The 16,332-nt window shown below is 35.7% G+C and overlaps 1 protein-coding gene across 15 annotated transcripts in view; it reads right to left on the minus strand.

Moving 5' to 3' along the window:
- Positions 1–16,332, minus strand: part of UBE3D (ubiquitin protein ligase E3D) — a 187,800-nt gene that overhangs the window by 88,777 nt on the left and 82,691 nt on the right. The window contains exon 9 of one of the 15 annotated variants that reach the window (XM_016955914.3): positions 14,368–14,611. The exons of the other annotated variants lie outside the window; for them this stretch is intronic. Coding sequence (XP_016811403.1) covers positions 14,551–14,611 — 61 coding nt within the window. The 3' untranslated portion in view covers positions 14,368–14,550. Of the gene's footprint in view, positions 1–14,367; positions 14,612–16,332 lie in introns of those variants that run through there. 15 annotated transcript variants of the gene reach the window in all.

The following is a 16,332-nucleotide window of genomic DNA, read 5'->3' on the forward strand; positions in this document are numbered from 1 at the left end:
TTTTTACTTGCAAACAAAATGTGAGACAAACTGGTCTCTATACTATGTAGTTCACCACCTTAAAAATATTTTTTTCATTTTTTAAATTTTATTAATCTTTTATTTCCATTCCCTGCCTCAAATGGGAAAATCAAGCCCCACATGATTTACTCTGTCGAGCTGGCATCTGTTCTCCCTTGTCCTTCACTTTTTCCATTTTAAATATTTAAACCATTTCTTCCCACTTTTTGTTCTGAGATAATTGTAGAGTCACATGCATTTGTAAGAAATACAGAGATGCTGTCTATCCTTCACCCTGCTTCCCCTAATGGTAACATTCTGGATAACTACATCAACATTGATATAATTCACCAACCTTTTTTAAACCTCATGCATTCATTTGTGTGTGTCTGTGTATTTACTTCTAGGCAATTATTTCACATGTGCAGACTCGTGTGACCACATTAACACTGAATAGCCAACATAAAAACAGTTCCATTACGAGCATCTCTTAAGATAACTCTTTAGAGGCACAACCACCTCCCTTCCCCATCGCCTCCACTCCCTACCCCCTGGCAACCACTAATCTGTTCTTCATCTCTATAATTTTGTTATTTCAAGAATGTTACATAAGTAGAATCATATAATATGTAGTCTTTTTTTATAACTCACCATAATTCCCTCGGGACTCATCCAAGTAATTGTATCAACAGTTCATATTTTTTTTCTTTTTTAAAAAGAGATGGGGTCCTGCTCTGTCACCTAGGCTGGAGTGCAGTGGCGTGATCATAGCCACTGCAGTTTTGAATTCCTGGGCTCAAGTGATCCTCCCACCTTAACCTCCTGAGAAGCTGATTCTAGAGGCGTGCACTGTTACACCAGGCTAAGTTTAAAAAAAAAAATTTAAGAGACAGATCACTATATTATCAAGGCTAGTTTCAAACTCCTGGCCTCAAGCAATCCTCCCACCTCAGTCTCCAGAATAGGTGCAATTACAGGCTACTCAACTCCATACCTAGCTTTCATTCCTTTTTATAACTGAGTAAATTTCCATGGAATATAATCACAGTTGTTTATCCATTCATCTACTGAAGGACATTTGGGCTGATTCAGTTTGGGGCTATTATAAATAATAGCTACGAGCTGCTATGAACATCTGTGTACAGGTTTTAGGGTGAACATTAAGTTTTCATTTCTCCAGGATAAAAGGCCCCAAAATGCAATTGCTGGGTCATATGATAAGCACTTACTTAAAAAGTTCTTAATTTTAATGTAATCAAGTTTTTCTATTTTTAAAGCTTACCACTTTTTGTGTCCTGTTTAAGAAATCTTTGCCAAATCTCATACTGTACTGCATTCTCCCCCTTTTAACCTCCCTCACCTCTCCCTATTTCCCCTGCCCCCCACCCCATCACTGATCTCTCACTATCCACTGACCACTCTCTGCCCTCAAATCAACTGCTCTGGGACTAATAATTCACTCTCTTTAATGGCTATATAACACATCAAGGTGTGTATGTCTAAAATACTATACCTTGGTTATCTTTTCTCCCAGTTTTCTTTTCCTGCTATGAACAATATTACAATAATGTCCTTGCTTACATTTCTTTACATTCTGGTACTTTGATTTGTTTGGAATAGAATCTCAAGAGTGGTAATATCAGATTGAGGTGTATATGCATTTTTTAATTTTAATAGATATTTCTGGAAAGTCTGTGCCAATTCACATTTTCACAACCAGTCATCAGAGTACTCTTTGCCCCATACTCCTGCCAACAGTGAACTAACAGTTGGGGTTTTTAAAGTTTGATGGAAGTAAAATTATTCTGTGCTATTCATCTGGTTTATATTTGCTTAATTCTAGTGAACTGGAGTTTCTTTTCATATATTTGTTGGCTGTTTGGATTTGCTTTCTGTGAATTACATTTTAAAAATTTTATCTTATTTTCAAATTTCGTTGAGTCATTTGCAGAGGTGCTTCATTGCACAACTTCAGGAATGCCATCAGTAGCCTCAATTATTAGGCCTTTTCTCATCAGTTTGTAAGCAATACTCAAAATCAAATTATAAATGGCAAAACATACAATTATCGCAATTGAAATCAGGAAGTAGACAGGAGTGGTCACTGTCATTGATTAACGCTTTCTTGTAAAGGAGATGTTAAAATTAATCCCCTTTTCCCCTGGTGATATGACTGTTTTACTTAGAAAGCCTGAGAGACTGTGTTAACAACAAGAGTTAAGAAAATGTGCCCAAGATATTTATGTAAAAAGCAAGAATCTCTCTATTACACAGGGCAGGGGTGGGGGTGGGGGTGGGGGTGGGGGTGGGGGTGGGGGTGGGGGTGGGGGTGGGGTGGGGTGGAAGTGAAGCCTAAAAATAGTAAGGAAAAACCTTCCTCTTTTACAATAAGAACATCACGATAAAAATACTTAGAGGCCAGGTGCAGTGGCTCACGACTCTAATCCCACTTTGAGAGGCCGAGGTGGGCGGATTGCTTCAGCTCAGGAGTTTGAAACCAACCTGGGCAACATAGTGAAATCCCGTCTTTACTAAAAATACAAAAAAGTAGCCTGGCATGGTGGCACATGCCTGTGGGCTCAGCTACTTGGGAGGCTGAGGTAGGAGGATCCCTTGAACCCAGGGGGTGGAGGTTGCAGTGAGCCAAGATCGTCCCACTGCACTCCAGACCGAGTGACAGAGTGAGACCCTCTCTAAAAACAAAACAAAACAAACTTAGAAAATTTAACAAAAAAGACAAAGAGCTACAGAAATTAGACTACATAACCTTACTCAAGAACATAAAACAAGACATGAAAAAATGGAAAGATATACTTAATATCATAAAAGTGTCAATGGTCCCAAAATTTATATTTTAATTTAATGTAATTTCAGTTAGAATCCCAAAGGGGTTGGTTTTCATCCGAACTGGATAAAATAATATTACTTGCAAGAATAAATGTTTGAAAATGACCATGGTAAAAAGAATGCCGTAGGCATATTTGCTTTCCAGATACCAAAACATATAATAAAACTAATGTAATCAAGTCAAAATGGTGTTAATATAGAAGTAGACAAATAGATCCATGGAACAAAACACAAAATCCAAAAATAGACCCTAATGAAATGTAACGTATTTCTATGGTGTTTACTCATAGTCATATAATAGAACATGATATACTATTATATATATAATTATATATAATAGAACATGATATAATACAATAGAAATGATATACTATTACAATTTGAGGACAGAAAAATTGATTATTTATTAAGGGTGATAGTTCAAAAAACCACTCATCTGGAAGAAAATAAATTTAAAAACCTATCATATCATTTTCAAAAATAAATTCAAGATGTATCACAGGCATATATGTAAAAATAAAATAAATCTTGCCAAAAACTCTAAAAAACTACTACAAACACAAATCTATAAGGGTTTTATAATTTTAAAAAATTGTATTGCTAATAAAAAAATTTTAAATCACAGGCAGAGGGCAGAAAACCTTATTGACAGAAAGAACCTCTATGAATTTACAAAAAGAGGACAAAGGACAGAAATTCATTTTTAAAAAGGTTTTTAAGTAGTGATTTTTAAACCATTTTGAAGGTCATAGGCCTTAATGACAATATAGTTAAAACTAGGGACTCTGGGCTGGGCACTGTGGCTCACGCCTGTAATCCCAGCACTTTGGGAGGTCAAGGCGGGCAGATCACGAGGTCAGGAGATCGAGACCATCCTGGCTAACACAGTGAAACCCCATCTCTACTAAAAATACAAAAAATTAGCCGGGCGTGGTGGCAGGCATCTGTAGTCCCAGCTACTCGGGAGGCTGAGGCAGGAGAATCGCTTGAACCCGGGAGGCAGAGGTTGCAGTGAGTCAAGGTCACGTCACTGCACTCCAGCCTGGGTGACAGAGCAAGACTCTGTCTCAAAACAAAAAACAAAAACAAAAACAAAAAACAAAAAACAAAAACTAGGGACTCTCTCCCCTCAACAACATTCATTTTACAAAGAGGATTTTGCATATAATTTTGGGTGTTTCTCAGATCACCCTCCTCTCCAAGTCCATTCATTCCCATCTTTTATATAAATAGAATCATATAACATGTGGCCTTTTTGGTCTGGCTTCTTTCACTTAGCATAATGTTTTCAAGATTTATGGACCCCTGAGTAAGGATCGCTGCTTTTCAGTCAAAATTCTCTTTTTCTAATTTACCATTTTCTGACAAAATAATTAAAACAGTTCCATTTTGAACTAACTTCTAATTATATATCATAATATTTGTTAGCACATTAATAAATATAACCATTTAGGAAAAGTTTTCAGAAACAAGGTCTTTTGGCTCACATTTTTACTATGTTCTATTACATTACCAGAGGAAATCAGTTAAAAACTTAGGAGGCTGAGAAATGCATTTCCAATCCTCTAATCACCCTCCTAAGTAAGTGGCAGTCAAAGTATGTGGGTAGAGACATAATAAATTAGGTCCACTCTAATAACATTCTCATAAATAAATCTGACACTTGGCATTACTAGATTCCCTGTCCCATAGGGGCCAAACTCAGCTGACACTTTCATTAATCAGCATTACCCACTCTGTCCCAAAGTGGAAGTCCTTTGCCAGTGTGAATGCAAAGTGTTTAGGATGCATAAGGTACAAAGCAAGGATTAAAGATGTTTTCTTTTTTTAAAATATTGAGACAGGGTGTTGCTATGTTGCCCAGGCTGATCTGGAATTCCTAGCCTCAAGTGATCCTCCTGTCTTGGCCTCCCAAAGTGCTGGGATTACAGGCATGAGCTACCACACCTGGCCTCTATTTTTTTAAATAGCTCTTGATGTCTTTTTTAAGTTTATTTTTGCCAGAAAGAATTTTTAAAAAACATGTCAGGAAATATATTTAATTTATTAATATTGATATTACTGGTATTGATAAAATGGCATTATTTATAGATGCTTTATTTGGAGTTGTATTAGAGGTATTCAAAATGTTTGACGCTTTCTTCTTTGATGATGTCCTAGACCTGGTATAACAAATAGGTTCTCTTCATTTTTCACTTCAAATTGGTTGGCAGTGATTGTGTTGAAATAGATGGTGAGACCAGAGATAGATGGTGAAACCACGTCTGGTTTCAGCAGAAAAGAGAGAGATGATCTAGCAGAGCTCTCTCAGCCCATGCCTTCAGAACGGGGTGGGTTCTGGTTGTTTGCATCATATGCAACCACAGAGTTCCATTCCTACCCTCACAGAGTACCATCATCTTCAGTATCCTTGGCTTCCCTTTATACCTCTTCCCAAGTCTATCCTCAGATGCCCTTCCTTTGGAAACCCAGATACCGTTCTTTCACAAGAGGGCAGTTGGCAATGGTATAACTCAATTCACATGAATAAGGCCTGACCAATCTTGGTATCTTAGCTACTAGTGACTGAATTTCATAACCCTAAGTCATAAGTGGATTTCTCTGACCCATTAGAAGACAAATCCTAATGACTAAGAATTCTGTCCCTCCCTCCATGGGAAGAGATGAGAATCCAAATACCAAGATCTCATGCTACCTGTGCAAGAGCCCTTGATTTTGGAAAAAGCCCTCAAGTTTAAGCCTTTAGACCTTTTGTGAAGTCACATGTCAATGTAACTCTAGTAGAGTTGATTTTAAGTCTGCTCTTAAAAATAATCATATAAAAATATAAGCTATATGTTGGAAATACCCTGGTTTTAGTTCAGATACTTAAAAATGGTACATAATTCTACAAATTTAAATGTACATAAAAATATAGCTTGGTATTCTTTGTTGTACCATTTATGTTGCAGACTGCTATAATTTCAAGAAGTTATATAAATAAAATGATGCACTTTAGGACATTTTCTATTTTTGAAATCTGAACATGAATCATTCACATAACCAAAAATTATATTTTTAAAAAGAAATACATGTCTAGTCTATCCTTCTAAAGTAACTGTTCTCTTAAATGAGCTATGATAGAAATAAAATCATTACCAGTTAACTTTGAAAACACATATGTTTAACAGTATTGTTTTAAAGAATATGCTATAAAATTATTTTTAAAAGCTATATAAATGAGAAGCTACTAATGTTCTGAAATCTGTTGTTTCTACCACAGGTAAAAGCTTATTCAGGAATCCCCAAAGTTGTATGACTGAATAAAAGACAACACCACATTATAGTACAAAAGACAAAAAAAACAAGACAAAACTGGCCACACCCATTTTATGCAAAGTAGGAGAATCAATTTCCCAAGTTATTTGGCATAGAGAAAAATTCATTTCTACCAACTTGGATTTGATTCTCCTATAAGAATTTGATTTGTATGCACCTAGATAAAATAAATATAACCAACAAAATCTATCAGGTCAGTCCTGACAATCTCCTAAATTTTATATCTGCTATTTACTCATTAACTGACTTGCAGAGAGGTCTGATTATTGAAACTGGAAAATATACTCCAGTTTTATTCAAAGACTTTATGCACTAAAAGGCATCTCCTCCCCGAAGAGCATCTTGAGTTGAAGAGAAAAATGTTTGCTAAATTTTTCCGAGGTAGAACAAAATATTTTTAAATGGCAGCTTTAAAACCTAAGAAGAATTTCATTGAAACTTCCAAAGGCCACTATTTTTTATTAAAAATTATAGAATTCTTAGCTTCTCTTTCCTTGTCACCACACCCTTAAAATGAGCTATCTCTGATAGCTGGATTTCATTAATCTACATTCTGTTCATTTTGAAGAGGCTAGCCTCAGTATTTGGTTCCAAGGTATAAAAAAGACACTTAAAATGTGGGTAATCATCCCTGTACAGCAGAGGTCCCCAACCCCTGGACCACAGACCAATACTGGCCTGTGAGCCAAGCAGGCGAAGTTTCATCTGAATTTACAGCCACTCCCCATCACTTACATTACCGCCCAAGCTCTGCCTCCTGTCAGATAAGCAGCAGCATTAGATTCTCATAAGAGCCTGAACCCTATTGTGAACTGTGCATGCCAGGGATCTAGGTTGCGCACTCCTTATGAGAATCTAATACCTGATTATCTGTCATTGTCTCCCATCACCCCCAGATGGGACTGTCTAGTTGTAGGAAAACAGGCTTAGAGCTCCCACTGATTCTACATTATGGTGAGTTGTATAATTATTTCATTATGCATTACAATGTAACAATATTAGGTTGATGCAAAAGTAATTGGGGTTTTTGTCGTTAAAAGTAATGGCAAAAATTGCAATTACTTTTGCACCAACCTACAATAGAAATAATGTGCACAATAAATGTAATGTGTACGAATCATCCCCAAACCATCCCCCTACCATCCTGGCCTGTGGAAAAACTGTTTTCCACAAAAACCGGTCCCTTGTGCCGAAAAGGTTGGGGACTGCTGCTGTACAGTGTATGTGTGTACAGTGATCCCTACGTATCCATAGGGGATTGGTTCCAGGACCCCCCACAACAACCTGCAGATAACAACATCCATGGTGCTCGCTACACCCTTAAAATGGTGTAGTGTTTGCATATAACCTGCACATATCCTCCCATATAAGACATCTTGAGATTACTTATAATACCTAACACAATGTAAATGCTATGTAAATAGTTGTTACACTGTATTTTTAAATTTGTATTTTTTTATTGTTGTGTTTTTATTTTTTTTAACCCCCGAATATTTTCCATCTGTGGTTGGCTTAATCCTCTGATGAGGAAACTATGGATACGGAAGGCTGACTGTATTACCTTGTATGGCAGGGGGTAGGGAAGGAGTTAAATATAGCTACTCAAGAAATCAGTATTCTAGAAACGTTGTAAAGTAATTGTAAGAAAGCTGTGAAAGGTAGTTAAGCACCTGAATTTACCAATGTTAAAAGACCTTAAAAAAAAAAAAACTTGTACTCTTTTTTTAAAACATCATATTGTGAATATTAAAACATTGTCATCCTCTGAATCAATTCATACTATAATGAGAAATATTTATGAATGTTAAAGTGAGGAAAGCTTATAATTATCAGCCTAGGGTAGCCTAGGGTATAGGAAGAAAGCACAATGTTTCTTGATGATCTGAATAAAAATGCTTATTTTTTTATTTTAAAATAACAAAAATACAATAATTTATAACCAAAATACTTTTGTTTAAATTTTGATAATGATATCTAAAATATATAAACTTGCTTTAGTTTAATAAGATAAACACACATTTTTCAGTGAAAGCAGCAAAATTATACTTTTGATATGAGTTCATCTCTTTATAAAGACCCCAAGCATATTCTTCAATTTTGCTTCCTAATTACTTACAATATCGAGTTTTACAAACTAGCAAATATAAGTCATTGCTTTAAAGTATGAGACCTCTAAAAATCAATGCCTAAATGATGACTGTAGATTTAAATTGACATGGAAAGACAGTCATAATATTTTGATAAGTTTTAAAAAAATAAAGAACAGCACATATAACTTCACTTAGCTTATGCAAACTTAAATTTTCTAGCCATATCCTTCTGTGTAAATGTACATAAAGAGGTGCAAGCAAAGAAGAGTGCCAAAATACTAGCAGTAGTTGTCAGTGTGGGCTATGAGTATAAAAATTCTGCTTGCCTTCTTCAATTTTTTCTTGTATTGTTTCAAATAGCTTACAAGAAATATATACTATTTTGGTGATATATACAAAGTAGAGCTACTTTTGTTTTGAAAATATGTGAAATGAAATGTCTTTGAATGCTTTAAAATATGGATTAACATTACTTTTATATGAGAAACTGATCAAGTCATCTTAACAAGTAAACTCAATTGTTATTTAAATTAAGATAATTTTTTAAAAACTAACCTAAAAAGTAGTCTTTTCCATGAAGAAAGGTACCTATGGCACTAAATTTGGAATTTAAGATTTTTGTCATTAGCGTCAGTCAGGTTGCTATAGATATTAAAAAATGTATTACCTATAAATTGACAAATTTAGAGGTTGCTATTAATAGAATTCTTAGGTAACAAAGAATACAAAATAAGTAACACAAATGACTGACTACTTGAGGTGATCTGAGTAGGTATAATATCTATTATCAAGGGAAGATTATTAAGAGATTAAGAGATGTTAATAGAACCAGGAAAAAATGTTTTTTAAGTGCCAGGAAAAAAGCTTACATCCAAGAAATGTAAGGCAAATTTATTTCAGGTAATTTTCATTAACCAGGAACAAGGTAAAAAAGCCCATGCTATTTGCCTTAGCACTTGGCAGAAACAAACCGGGAAATGTGGCTTCTTTGGAGATCGGTGTCCAACCAAACACTCAACCTAACATCCATTCATATTTTTTATTATGTTCAATAAAATCATAAAATCATAGCACCATAATAGCCTGGTGCTATGGTCCCATTAGGTCTTGCAACTTAATCAGAGCCAGCTTAAGTCTAATCAGATGAAACAGCTGTTTTAACAGTTGGGTTTTTCCAAAATTAAAATATTCTATTCCTGACAGTGGCTAACAACTCAACTGTTAAAACAGCTGCTCATGTTGAAGAGTTGAAAACCAAGTGTACATACAATTTTCCCTCCATTTACAACTGCTCCGAGATTCTTTCAGAATAGAAGTTTCTAAACTTCATACTGACATCTCCCAACCTGTTTAAGTTTTTACACTTGTATTGCCTCTACCTCTGACCTTCAGCCAATATTTCTGCCACCGTCACCTTCTTGGTGTTTGCTCTTTGTCTCCATCATACTCTAAACTATAATTGCCAGCTGGTGGTTTTGTACTTCCCCCCTTAGAAACATCATCTGTGTGCTTTACACTTACTCCTCTATTGTCTTGGAAGCATTTCCACTTCTTCTGAAACAGGCAGTAACTCAGAGTCTCCAGGTTCTACTAAGTGAAATATTATTTCTAATGACTTACACTAGTACTACGGAGGTTACAGAAGGTAAAGGTAGGCTGGGCACAGTGGCTCACGCCTGTAATCCCAGCACTTTGGGAGGCCGAGGCGGGCAGATCACGAGGTCAGGAGATTGAGACCATCCTGGCTAACACGGTGAAACCCCGTCTCTACCAAAAATACAAAAAATTAGCCGGGTGTTGTGGCAGGCACCTGTAGTCCCAGCTACTCCGGAGGCTGAGGCAGGAGAATGGCGTCAACCCGGGAGGCGGAGCTTGCAGTGAGCTGAGATTGTGCCACTGCACTCCAGCCTGGGTGATAGAGCAAGACTCCATCTCAAAAAAAAAAAAAAAAAGAAGGTAAAGAAGGTAAGACCCTTAAAAATAATCCAAAAATGCTCTCTGGCACAGAATTTTCACTTTTGATCACTTTATAAATGTCTTCAAAATCTTGCATTTTTTCACCATGATCTCTATCAGATATGCCTAATTTTTCTGTATTACTCTATAGCATACAAACCTATTAATCAACAATTATATTACCAATAATGATTATTTAGCTCTAACTGTATATCCATCTCTCTACCCAACCTTTCTATCCATCCTTTCACCCATCTATCCACCTACATTCTCAGCTTAAAATCCTTGCCAACTGTACTGGATACAACAAAACTAAATTGACCCTGATAAGCTCTTAATGAGTACAAAAGATCTTGATCCTGATTTTATAACACTTGCTTTATTCTCTCATAATGTTCTTACTCCTCACAAATGTATTGCATTACAAATCTCCCAGCACTTTGGGAGGCCGAGGCAGGTGCATCGCCTGAGGTCAGGAGTTCAAGACCAGCCTGGCCAACATGGTGAAACCCTGTATCTACTAAAAATACAAAAATTAGCTGGCCGTGGTGGTGGGCGCTTGTAATCCCAGTTACTAAGGAGGCTGAGGCAGAAGAATCGCTTGAACCCAGGAGGTGGAGGTTACAGTGAACTGAGATTATGCCATTGCACTCCAGCCTAGGCAACAACAGCAAAACTCCGTCTCAAAAAACAACAACAACAAAATCTTAGCTCCCAGGATCTGTCTAAAAATAGATTTACTATAGGACCCAGACTCATCAAACCTGAACATACCTACAAAAAAGCTGAACACATTTCAAGATTACAAAACTTTTCCTGTAGCAGCTCCAGCTCTTCCGCTGGGTTATGTATGGAGAGATTCTGGCACACTAATCTCAGAAACAACCTCTCTCTCATGCCCCACATCTCGGTGGGAAAGGGCATAAGCCAAAGATACTTCAACAAGTGCAGATACCACAAATGAAAAGGTGCTCCCAGATCTTGTACCAGGCAACACAGTCCTGGGGCAAGTTGACGCTAATGGAGACACTGGAGTGCTCAGTGAAACAGTTTGATTCTAGGGCTGGAAGTCATTTTAATAAGTCATGTCAAAGCCTAAATTATAAGCATGGTAGAGCTAAATTTTCCTAATTAAAGGAGACTTTGAAATACTGGCTTTGCTGTCACTATTCTATTATCATAATGTCAGGGGAGAGACCCCAAAGTTTCCTGACTTTATTTTCAAGTCAGTCTAGAGAACAATGTTTGTTCTTCCAGCTTACAGTATTGTTAGGATCAGTTTTGCTTTATAGGGCTAAACATAGAAAAGTTTTCATTTTTAATAAGAGCTTGATAAATAACCCTAAATCCCAAAGGGCCTTGTTAAAGCAGCCTCATAAAAGTTTTACACTTGCATATGAGTTTGAAAAAAAAAAAGTCTACCTAGCAGTTTGAGCTCCTGCTGACTTCTCTAGCCTTGGGGAAGTTATTGTTAAAATTCATATGTCTCGGTATTTCAAATGATTTAAATCAGTCTATTATGATAAATCACCATGAAGTACACCAAATGAAAGACGCTGTTCAAACAAAAATCTCAATTTTAAATACACAAAATACACACAATGCACCCATCCGTATGTTTAAACAGCATTAAGGTTCTGATACATTACTCATGTAACCACATTTTATCCTCAGAGCCTAGGATGCAAAAACATATTTTGTACTAGGTGATCTATTTTCCCTTTCTTTTTTTAGGAGGTCATTTCGACCCATTTTGATTCTACTCTGAAGAATGAAAGTCTATGCAGGAAAGTTCCAACAAAATTGGAAACTAAATCAGTTGGAATAACATAACATACATAGTGGGTAATGTTAACATTTTATCTCCTCCCTTATAAGACCTCGGAAAATCAAAACCGAAACAGTATATTCAAAACGTGAGGCAATGATTGCTAGCAGAACAGAATCTTATGTTCAACAATGGAATACTAGAGAGGGTTTTTTAAAAGAGCCCCAGTACCTAGTACATCATCTTGCAATATGGTAAGTGCTTAATACATACTTGCTAAATGATTTTTTTAAAATCATCATATAGATAATCCTTTGCAATGTTTATACCATTACAGGACTATTATCATTAGTGCTTCTCTGAACTTTGGGCCAGTAACCAGGAATCGCAACCCAACTCTGAAATTGTGTTAATTTTCTATGATAGAACCTTGGAGTAGACATTAACCTGAGAGAAATTTTGCTCCTCTGCAACATTCCTAACATGTGGCTCTCTGGTCTTCGTTTGAAAAACTCCAATAACAGGGAAACTCACTGCCAGGAAGTTCTTTGAACTGAGTGAAATCTGCTCTTCAGAACCTGAGCCCTTCAGAAAATATCCAACAACATTTAACACTTTCTTCTGATTTTTCTCTAAGCTAAACATTCCCCAAGTTTCTTCCAATACTGATTTCTTATTTATTTTTATTTGTATAAATTTATGGGGTAAGATGTAATTTTGTTACATGGGCATATTACATAGTGGTGAAGTCTAGGTTTTTAGTGTATTCATCACCAAAATAATGTACACTGTACAAATCAAGTAATTTCTCATTACCCCCTCACACCTTTCCAACTCTCCAACATCTATCATTCCACTTTATGTCCATGTACACACATTATTTAGCTCCCACTTGTAAGTAAGAACATGCAGTATATGACTTCCTGTTTCTCAGTTGTCTCACTCAAGATAATGGCCCCCAGTTGTATCCATATTGCTGCAAAAGACATGATTTCATTCTTTTTCATGGCCAAAGAGCATTCCTTTCTTTATATATACCACATTTTCTTTATCCAGCCATCCACTGATGGACATTTAGGTTGATTATATATCTTTGCTATTGTGAGTAGTGCTGGAATAAACAAATAAATGAATGCATCTTTTTGATAATAATGATTTATTTTCCTTTAGGTAAATACCCAGTAGTGGGATTGCTAGATTGAATGGTAGTTCTATATTTGAGAATCTCCATATTGTTTTCCATAGAAGTTGTACCAATTTACATTCCTACCAACATTGTGCAAGTGTTCCCTTTGCTCTGGATCCTCACAAACATCTATTCTTTTTTTTGATGTTTTAATAGTCATTCTGACTGGTGTAAGATGATATCCCATTGTGGCTTTAATTTGCATTTTCCTGATGATTAGTGATGTTAAGTATTTTCTCATGTTTGTTTGTTGAACATTGGTATGTCTTTTGAAAAATGTCTATTCATGTCCTTTGCCCACCTTTTAATGGAGTTATTTGGGGTTTTTTGTTGCATTGAGTTTCTTGTAAATTCTGGATATTAGTCCTCTGTCAGTTGCATATTTTACAGATATTTTCTCCCCTTCTTCATGTTATCTGTTCACTAAGTTATTTCTTTTCCTGTACACAAGCTTTTTAGTTTAATTAAGTCCTATTTGTCTATTTTTGTTTTTGTTTCTTCTGCTTTTGAGGGCTTAGTCATGAATTCTTTGCCTAGGCCAATGTCCAGAAGACTTTTTCCTAAGTTTTCTTCTCATATTTTTATAGTTTTAGGTCTTACATTTAAGTCTTTAATCTGTCTTGATTTCTATATGGTAAGAGAGGGTTTCATTCTTTGCATATGGATTTCCAATTTTCCCAGCACCATTTATTGAAAAGGGTGTCCTTTCCTCAGTGTATATTTTTGTCATCTTTGTCAAAAATCAGTTGACTATAGTTATGTGACTTTTTATCTAGATTCTCTATTCTCTTCCATTGGTCTATGTGTCTATTTTTATGCCAGTACCATGTTCCCACAGTGATTTCATATCATATGGATGAGTTTCCTTACTATTCCAGTTGTTTTTATCAACATAGTGATCATTTATTAAAATAATCCTACCATGATCTTCTTCAGTGACAAATGAAAATTTGCATAGTACCTTATATGTTATCCAATTCTTTCACATGATTGTAAAATAGGGTTTCATTTTACAAACAAGGAAACTGAAGTTCAGGAGGTTAAATGTACATGCACATGTTTCTCCCAGAAAAGCCAGAACTTCAAGTGTTTTCTATCACACCTTTGAGGCTGTCTTTTTAGCTGTAAAACGGGGGTAATAATATTTGCCCTTTAAGCTTCAAAGCTTTCTGGTGAATATCAAAGAATGTATGAACACAGCATAGAGGATAGGTTTTTATTACCAAGATCATTCATATGCAGAAAATTTCTGCTCTCTTAAGAATATAATTTATGAATGGGAGCAGTCCAAGTCACAGGTGTTAAAAATGTTACTGTTTTTTACCTCCAGAATGCAAAGCATATGGCAACTAAATGATCCAGTGGTATAACAAGACCAATGCCTCCTATAAAGTAGTAGGCAAGTCACTCATCTTTTGGAGTCCTGTCAATGAAGAAAGCATTTTCCTAAAAAAAAAAAAAATTTAAATTTATGCCTGTACTGAACTCCTAGTACTCTGTCATCTTTTAATTCCATTATGTTATACATTAATAGATTTCTGTAAACTGGCCTGAGAACCTACTTGACATTTACAACATAATTTCTCTGACAGAACATTCTTCTAGTTCTAAAGAATTGCCTTAGAAAAAAACTTTTGGAATACAACCATTAAGTTGAGAAGAACCTTAAAAAAAAATCTGTTGCTAAAGCATGGTAGGATATTTAAAAATTATTCTCATTTTTCAAAGGGCACAAAGTAGTAATGTATATACATCTAGTTGAAGAATGGAGAGCTGATTTCCAATTCAAGTACATCTTACCAACTGCAGCTGCAGGAATGTCACATTAAAATTAGGACTTGTTTCATTGGTGATTGTTTTCAAGAAAGATGAGGTAATAAGCAAATAGGCAGAGACCTATAATAAACTGCCCCTGTTTCCCAATGAAAATCATTTAACCTAAATTTTTTTAAAAAGTTTTATCAAAAATTTCAAACATATACAAAAGTATAAATCACAGAGTAATAAACAACTGTCCTCATCACCCAGCTTCATCAACAATCAATTCATGGCTAACTTGTTTCAGCTATATTCCCACCCAATACTCTCAACCCCTGGATCTTTTTGAAGCAAATTCCACAAATACTATCATATCATCTATTATACATAATACTTCAACATGTACTCTAAGACAGAGTTATTTTAAAATATCATATCCATATCAAAAAAATTAACAATAACTTTGGTCTCATCAAATGTTCACATGTCCTCAACATTTTAACTTTCTAAATTTTCTTTGAGATCCAAATAAGGTCCACATATTATTAATTGCTTGGTAAAGCCTATGTTTCTTTTAATCTGTAGGTTCTCCTTCCTTCTATCTTTTCTCCTCCTGCTAATATTTTGCTGAAGAAACCAAGTTGATTGTCCTATAATTTCCCAATCTGGATTTTGCCAGTTGCAACCTTATAGCATACTTTAACATATCCCTGTCCCCCGAATTTCCTAAAAACTGGTAGTTGTATCTAGAAGCTTGATCGGGTTTGCTGTTTTGAAGACTACTTTATAGGTGGGGTTATACACTTCTGTCAGGAGGTATGGAATCACCACCCCACCCCATCTTTCCTTTTGTGATGTTAGTACCCAAAGATGATCATCAGCAAGTTCCATTACTTCATGATGGTTCAGAAAATGGTGTTAGCCCAATTCTACGCTGTTTTCATTTGTTCACTGGAATCTGCCTATGAAAAAACTTCCCCTAATCACATATTTGGTTACTCTGAGGCACAGCTCACAGAGGAAAAGCTAGATAAATGTTTGATTTTCTCCCCGTTTATCTTCCACTTTTCAAAGCTATGATGGTTCATAGCATTTTCCAAATGTACTGACCAATGAAATTTCTCTCTTTTTTCTTTTTAAACAGGGTCTCACTCTGTTACCCAGGATCATGCAGTGGCATGATCATAGCTCACTGCAGCCTCAAACTCCTGGGCTCAAGTGATCCTCCTGCCTCAGCCTCCTAAAGTGCTGGGATTACAGGCATGAGCCATCATACCTGGCTGAAAGGTTTTTTTTTTTTTTTTTTTTTATCTTTTTTGGTATCATTATGAACTCACAGATGTAAATATATATGTTGTTTTGTCCTTATTGTTTTCCTTATTGATGCTCAAATTTACCCATTTTTTGGC

Source organism: Pan troglodytes, chromosome 5 (assembly GCF_028858775.2).
Source record: "Pan troglodytes isolate AG18354 chromosome 5, NHGRI_mPanTro3-v2.0_pri, whole genome shotgun sequence".
NCBI lineage: Eukaryota > Metazoa > Chordata > Mammalia > Primates > Hominidae > Pan > Pan troglodytes.